Source organism: Sinocyclocheilus anshuiensis, unplaced genomic scaffold, assembly GCF_001515605.1.
Source record: "Sinocyclocheilus anshuiensis isolate Anshui unplaced genomic scaffold, SAMN03320099.WGS_v1.1 scaffold371, whole genome shotgun sequence".
NCBI lineage: Eukaryota > Metazoa > Chordata > Actinopteri > Cypriniformes > Cyprinidae > Sinocyclocheilus > Sinocyclocheilus anshuiensis.
Genome location: NW_015549597.1, coordinates 42,642 through 50,301, shown reverse-complemented (window position 1 = coordinate 50,301; position 7,660 = coordinate 42,642). Strand labels below are relative to the sequence as shown.

Sequence of the window (7,660 nt, the reverse complement as noted above, 5' to 3'; positions counted from 1 at the left end):
TGCATTGGCTTGTTTAGTTTACACTCGAAGTAGATTGGTCTCTCTAAGCGAGATCCCAATTCGTCGGTCATCCGACGTGACGTCGAGAGTGACCGACTGAAAGGGAACTGATAACTGCTGTAACTGATATACTTGATGTACCACGGAACAATTGTCTAGTGTTATTCTAAACATACAAATGAATATATATGTGTAACAATAATTGTATAATTAATGTAATTTTATTGCAGTCAATTATAACAGTTAGAAAATTGAAAAATTGAAGCTTTTTTTCTAGGGGTCTGATTTTTGTAGCCTGCTGTATCTGTGAATCATTCATTCATATGGAAAGCACTGATCTACCCTGAACATCCCTGCATATTATTTACACGTTATGTTTTTATGTCTTTGTTTTTTGGATACAGTACCATTACAGTAAGTTTACAGTATGTTTGTTTTATTCTGCAAGCATGCATTAAATTGATCAAAAGTGACAGGAACAACTTCACATTGTTACAAAATGTTATCATGGTTTCCACAAAAATATTAAGCAGCACAACTGTAAAATTCTAGTTAAACTGTGGAAATATTAAGAAATGTTACATGAGGACCAAATCAGCATATATATAGTAATAAATAAAATTTTTACATGTATTAAAATTTTAATAATGTTTCATAGAACAAAAATTACACTGTATTTAAAAAAATGTAGCCTTGGTAAACATAAGAAACTTCATTAAAAAACACCACCACCACCATACTTTTCAGATACTATTTTGTGCCTTCGTACACTGTACAACCTTTTTTAAGTGCTTCCACAGTACCCCATCAGTAAGGCTTCATCGAGACTAACAAGAAACTGTGCTCCTTTTTTGACTCATATTACACTAGATATCATTTAGCATTATCAGTAATATTATGGGAATTATTACAATGATTAACTTTTGAACTAAAAACAGTCAAATCGTGGTTGAAAAACACACTTGCCAAGTTTCTCCTCCCTTTAATAAATCACCTTAATAAGCTTTTTAGCCTTTAAAAACCTAACAGCCAGCTGGAATGTTTAACAAGAATAAAGTCATTTGCAGTCTTTTATGGCGGAATTTAATAATTATCAAAGCTAAACAAGTTGCAGACAGACATTACAAACATAAAGGCAATAGAGACTTACAAGTTCAAGAATCCGATCTTAAGTTTCTTCCAAGTACCACCAGTTGGGAGTCCTTCTCCTCTCTCTGTGCATGTGTGCATTTCCATATCTATTTTGATTCTTTCGTTCTCTTCCTCTCACTCACACGTTCACTGTGGTGTTAATTAGCAAAGGTGTCTGTTCTGACAATGTATAAAATCTATTCTTCTCTCCTCTTTTCCCTTCCGTATGTCAAATGACTGTTTCTGCTCTTCCTATCCACCTCTCTTTTATCTTTCCTCCTCTCCTCTCATTCTTTGTCTATCCTATTCTCTCTCTCTCTTTTTTTCTCCAGGCTTGTCAAAATGGGAACTCTCAACACTTGGAGCACCTGCTTTTTTATGGTGCAGACTCCTCATCCCAGAATGCCTCCGGAAACACTGCCCTGCACATATGTGCTTTATATAACAAGGTATAACTGCTGGTCCTGACACAAAAATCAAGCCAAATAATAAAATCGCATGTTTAAAATGCCTGTCTTACACCAGCATGAGTTTTCAGGCTGGTTTGTGCTAACTAGTGCTGGTCAAGCATACCCATGCTCTTCAGCAGCTGGTAAAGCTGGTCACCAGAATGGTCTTTCCAGGGATGCTTTATAGATCCCTGTGAAGATTTCATTATTTTGTGTACAAGTGGTGTATTTACTGGGGGCATGAAGTTGTATGATGTATAATGCTTGTTACATTTTATGGTCAGCATCAGATGGCTTCAATGTCTTCAGGCCGTTATTGTCTAATTTCACCATTTAGGAGAGCTGTGCCCGCATTCTGCTGTATCGAGGAGCCAATAAGGACACAAAGAATAACAGTGGGCAGACCCCCTTCCAGGTAATTATGAGACACTTGCAGGTTGTTATTTGTGTTTGTTTTTCAACGCTCTGCATATCATTAACAGGTTAAATCAATGTATTTACAGCAGAATATCTTACAAAAAGGTGTAAAGAATTATGGTCTTCGCTCACAAGACTATTATCTTTTAAGCATCCCTAAAGTTCGTACTAATATGGGTCAATGGGCATTTAGTTATGCAGCTCCATTTGATTGGAATCAACTACAAGATAAGTTATGCTTAAAAGAGTTGGTATCACTAATGATCAGCCCTCTACGAACACCTTGGCAATTGAATCGCCATTGGCTAGTAAATTTTTTAGTTTACTCACCAGACTGATAAGTATATATATATGTTTGTTTGTAAAATGGCACAGTTTTATAAATATCTGAAAGTACATTCTTAACATCAGTCAGTCAAGCATTATAATATGATAATCAATATTATTTAATGATAGAACTTTAGTAACTGAAAAACAGCACAGATCGCTTTACGGAGAGTGAAACTCTGAAGCGCTCAGTCAGAGAGTGTTCGGCGAGTGAAAATATATCTGAGCTAAACTTATACTTAGCCTCCAACTCACACACTGGCGAGTAAAATCTGAGAATTTATTAGCAATTGGCTAATATTAGACATCATTTAGTCGCCCAAAGTGAAGCTTTAGTCGCATATGCGAGTGATTTACTCGTAATGTAGAGGGTTGATAAATGTATTTTAAAGGATCTATTTGTAGAGTCACCTGATTGTAAAAGTTTTGAGTGATTTGTGTATGTTTCTGTGTATGTAAACGAATGCATTTTGTTTTATGTGTAACTAAATGTGCTGCCTATCTTGGCCAGGACCCTCTTGTAAATGAGATTTTAAATCTCAAGAGTTTTTAATTTCCTGGTTAAATAAAGGTAAATAAAAAAAAGAATTAAAGAAAGCTAAATTCTACAAACCCTCTTTCAACGTTGTGTATGTTGGTAAAGTTAAATTCTAGGTAAAGAATGTTTTTGGATGTTAAAATGCTTCCTCCCATCCCAGTTTAATATGCAGAGATAACTATAAGTTAGTATAATAATAATAATGTCTAAAATTATGTAAACACCTTGATTCTGCTGACTTATTTATTGCATGTCAGTTTAATGTCAAAACTTGATTTTTTTTTCCCCCCAAAATGACATGATTTTTGATAGTTATCACTTGTACAAGCACTTGTTGTGCTTGTAAACACATTTTTTTTTTTGCACTTAAATCGGTTGATGCTAATGGCACAGAAATGGCACATTTCACTTGCTGTTGTTTCGTAGCTTGTATAATTTTTGCATGCATTGTGAGTCTCAGGTGGAGTGAAGCTGCAGCGAGCCGAAAGAGTTTTACTTAACCTCAGCCATCTCCACAGAGCCAGCTGTGACTGTGATCGTGCGTTTGTGTTTAATATGAAGGGAAGTTAATGTGTGTGTGTTTAATATTGTGTTATTCCCAAGCCTTGCGTCACTGTGCGTCATTCACAGATGCCAATATTACTCGTGTGTGAACTTCTTTTCTAGGTGGCTGTGATGTCTGGCCATTTTGAGCTGGGAGAAATCATTAAAAACCACCGTGAATCAGACATAGGTAAGGAGCGGAGATTTATTTTGGTTGTGCCGGTATTTTTATTCTGTGTGAGATCATTTATTTGCTCTTCAAACTGTGTGACATTTGGAGCTTGATACTTTCATCTCTCTTTAGTTGCTTTGCCATTCACACAGTGCCTAAGCAGTGTTCACTGCTCCCTACACACTCAGCAGGGGATCTGTTGAAATTCACTTCATTTGTAATGCTTTGCAACATCATTGAATACAGACCACCCATGCAGTGTACGATTGTACACCGAATATCCTGTGAAGTGCATTTTGCAGGACATTATTGGGCAATTGGAGCATACTTCTGTCTGTCTTGGCATCTGTTCTCTCTCTCTCTATATGACTGTTACTCTCCTGATTTGATGTCAGTTCCCTTTTTGGAGTCTCCAAAGTATGCCCCCCAGAGGAGGGAGAGTTCTCGTACTCTTGGATTGCCCCATCCTCATCCCTTCTTGCGGGCCAACAGTGACAACAGTATGAACGTGCCAGACTGGATCGCTTTTCCTAACGCTGCTGGATCAAACCTAGTCTCCGTGCAGGTAATTTATTGTTTTATTTTTCAAAAATATGTATGTATAAATAAATAAAATTTTTTGGGGGTCTTTAAGTTTTTTTTTTCAAACAAAATTAGGTACTTTTTTTCCCCTTAAAATGTTATTAACAAAAATAACTAATCGCATATTTTTTTCTGAAATTAATCACGATTAACCCCACCTAACATTAAAGTTTTTAAATATACTTTTATATTGCAATAAGTTTACATTCAATCTTCAAATTAATGTAGAAACAAAATAAAGACAGTATATTTTTAATGTTTGTTTAATGGCATCTTTTTATCACTAAAGGCGAGTATCACTGATACCAATGCTACTAATGCCTCTAGGAAATTGCTCTTTTTTTCCCCTAATATTTGACTATAGCCATTTAACATCACAGTATAACTGAGAGGTGTCAATTTTAACATTTATTAGACTAAAAATAACAACGTCTAATTTAAGTGAACTTAAAACAATCTTCACATAAAACCATTATATTAAATGTCATATTTACCTGTGCCCTTCAGCAAGTAGGAAATATACAGAAATTAAATAAAGTTATCAAACACTAAATTCTAAATTAAATATAGATGAATCCTTAAAGCTACACAATTGATTGATTTCCTCTTTTGTTCTTTGATTAACAGACATCACAGCAGCTGGGTTATTAGGATATTTGGCTGCTATTACTTTAAGAGCTGTCGGTGCTGAATGTGACATGTCCGTAGTTTTATTCGCGTTTTAATATAAAATGATACAGGCTACAGTACGCGCCGCTGCATTTGTGCACGCAATTGAAGAGCATGCGCTACACACACAGTATAACGGCTGACGGGACAGGACAATTTGTTTTTACTGACCTATGACCTGACAAAATCTCATCTGACCGCAGTTCACTGATGTTCTACTGAAGCTCCTTGTCACCTGCACTGTTTCCGCTCGTTTGACTAGCGCCTTGACTAGTTGGAGTGCGTGTCTGAAAGGTCTCCTGTTTGATGTGCTCGTAAAAATGCTCTGCATTTAAATAAATGCAATTCTTATCAAGAAAAAAGAGACCGAAGCAGCGGTTGTGAGTGGGGTGGCCAACTCTAGCTCCGCCCCTGCGTTATGTTTGTGAGTAAATGCTACCATTCAAAAGTTTGGTGTATGAAAGTTTTTTTTTGTTTGTTTTTTTTCAAGCAAAATATATACTTTTATGCTTAGCAAGGATACATTAAATTGCTCAAAGTGAAAGTGAAAATATTCTACAAAAATATTAAGCAGCACAACTGTTTTCAACATTAATAATAATAAGAAATGTATCTTAAACATCAAATCAGTTTGTGAAGGATCACGTGACACTGAAGACCAGCCAAACCTTGACCCTTTGGTTTGACACAGTGTGTACAATACGGATTTATTCTGTTGGTTTGGACAAAGTACATACACAGATGTTATCAGAAACTTTAATTGTTACTCTTCGTGTTTATGTCTATCTGTCAGGGTCTAAAGCATGGCGCCACCTTGCGTAGCTCCAGCAGTCCCCGTGGAGCGCGAACCCGTTCCCCGTCCCGTGGCCGAACAGGTGACCGAGACGATCGGAGCCGGCAAACACGGGGAAGACAAGGGTGAGAAAGAGAGAGTAGAAAGGACAAGGTTATAGCTTGTCATTCAGCGAACTCTGTGCCTAAATCATCATCAATATTCACGTCCTGTGAAGACGGACACCTGAATGAGTCGAGCCAGTAATAAATGTGCATAAATGAATGTTGACCCTGTTGTCTGATACGTGTGCCTTTGTACAGCGCTGGCTCTATCAGTAGTCAGGGCACAGCAAGCGGGCAGCGGCGGCGTCTCTACAGTGCCGTGCCTGGCCGTGTTTTTGTGGCCACCCGCTCGCACTCGGCCCAGGGGGACCGTGAGATCAGCTTCAACAAGGGAGACAAAGTCAAAGGTGAATGGGTGTGTGTGTGTGTCTCTGTGTGGATGTGCGTTGTGTGAGAGTGTGTGTGTGTACAGTCGTGGCCAAAAGTATTGGCAGTGACATAAATTTTGTGTTTTGCAAAATTTGCTACTTAAGCTGTTGTGGTGTTCATTCACATTGTTTCTACAAGTAATGTGAATGAACACCACAACAGCTTAAGTAGACAAAATTTGTCACTGCTAATACTTTTGGCTATGACTGTATGTCAGCAAGAGTGCCATTAAATGTTTGTTTGTTTCTGTATGTTTTCCACAGGTGTGGATAAACGTTGTCTGTGTATGTATTCTGGTGACATGTGTTGGTATGTCAGTATATGTCTGTTTGCGAGCAATGTCAGCGTGCATGGTAGTGTGTGTATGTGTGTGTTTAATTCTAGAGCCTATCGCTCTGTTTACATATGTCACCATAGCTTGCATATATGCATGTTTCTTAATGAATTGGTAAACTCATAAGTGAAAAGTGATTTTGCATGTGATTTTGTGATTAAATGTGTGTACCTGAGATTGTGCTCTGAGTGTGTATCAGGGGCGTCATGCACCAATGTTTTTTTAAGGGGTACCAGGGGCAGTCCTAGCTGTTTTGGTGCCCTAAGGGGTATAAGATCATGCCAAAGAAAAAGAAAAACAGTTTTGATAGTTCATTATATAAGTGTGTGCAGGGGACCCACATTCAAAAACTGAACTGTCGTTTCCAGCCTGAGAAATGCAGTTCTAACTTTCTATTCATCAAAGCATCCTGAAAAAAAATGTGGAACCTAAATATAAAAGATGGTTATTCAAAATCCACTTGGCTAAAAAATGTGTCTGGTCATGGCGTTCTGGTCTATATATTGTGTTTTCGTGACTGTACACTGTTCATGTTTACTGCTCGCACACACACACTGTTGTTTCTCTCTCTTGATTCTCTCAGTGTTAAGTGTGGGTGAAGGAGGCTACTGGGAGGGGACGGTTCGCGGGCGCACGGGCTGGTTCCCCTCTGACTGCGTGGAGGAGGTGGCTCTCCGCAGCCTGGAGTCCCGTTCAGGTGAGACTCCTCATGCACATGCACACACATTAAACACACGTTATGTGTATCAAAGACATCCATGCTACACTTGGAGCTGTCATTTTGATAGTCCTAGATGTAGGTGTAGGACAGTCGGACTGCCACAGCTTCTCTGTGATGTTGTGATGTCAGACTTGGAGAGGGAGAGCAGCTATGATGACTATTAATAGTTTACAGCACTACTGGAGTGTGAGAGAGACCGATTGTGCCATTTCACGCTGTCTAAACTCACCGTGGTTTGGGCCACCGCGCTCTGTCAGAGCGGGAAACTTCAAGTCGGACATGTATTTTCCTGTCATGCTGTAGTTGCACCCTCACACCCAACCTCATGATGATGTGGATGCGGTTGTGTATGCGTCTTTCAGAGAGCCGCAGCGAGAGAGCCAAGCGACTCTTCCGACATTACACCGTTGGATCCTACGACAGCTTTGACGCGCCCAGGTAAGAACACTTTAAAATTTATGGATGTGCATTGCTGATATGTAGATTTCGATATGTTGTAATGAAGGACTTC

At 38.6% G+C, this 7,660-nt stretch overlaps 1 protein-coding gene across 1 annotated transcript in view; it reads left to right on the top strand.

Moving 5' to 3' along the window:
- The window catches only part of LOC107658407 (SH3 and multiple ankyrin repeat domains protein 1-like), a 43,909-nt gene that overhangs the window by 1,194 nt on the left and 35,055 nt on the right, over positions 1-7,660 (top strand). Inside the window, exons 2-10 of the mRNA XM_016446944.1 lie at positions 405-414; positions 1,464-1,580; positions 1,918-1,995; positions 3,529-3,595; positions 3,973-4,142; positions 5,622-5,746; positions 5,924-6,072; positions 7,012-7,125; positions 7,512-7,587. Of these exons, the coding sequence (XP_016302430.1) occupies positions 405-414; positions 1,464-1,580; positions 1,918-1,995; positions 3,529-3,595; positions 3,973-4,142; positions 5,622-5,746; positions 5,924-6,072; positions 7,012-7,125; positions 7,512-7,587 (906 nt within the window). The remainder of the gene's footprint in view (positions 1-404; positions 415-1,463; positions 1,581-1,917; positions 1,996-3,528; positions 3,596-3,972; positions 4,143-5,621; positions 5,747-5,923; positions 6,073-7,011; positions 7,126-7,511; positions 7,588-7,660) is intronic.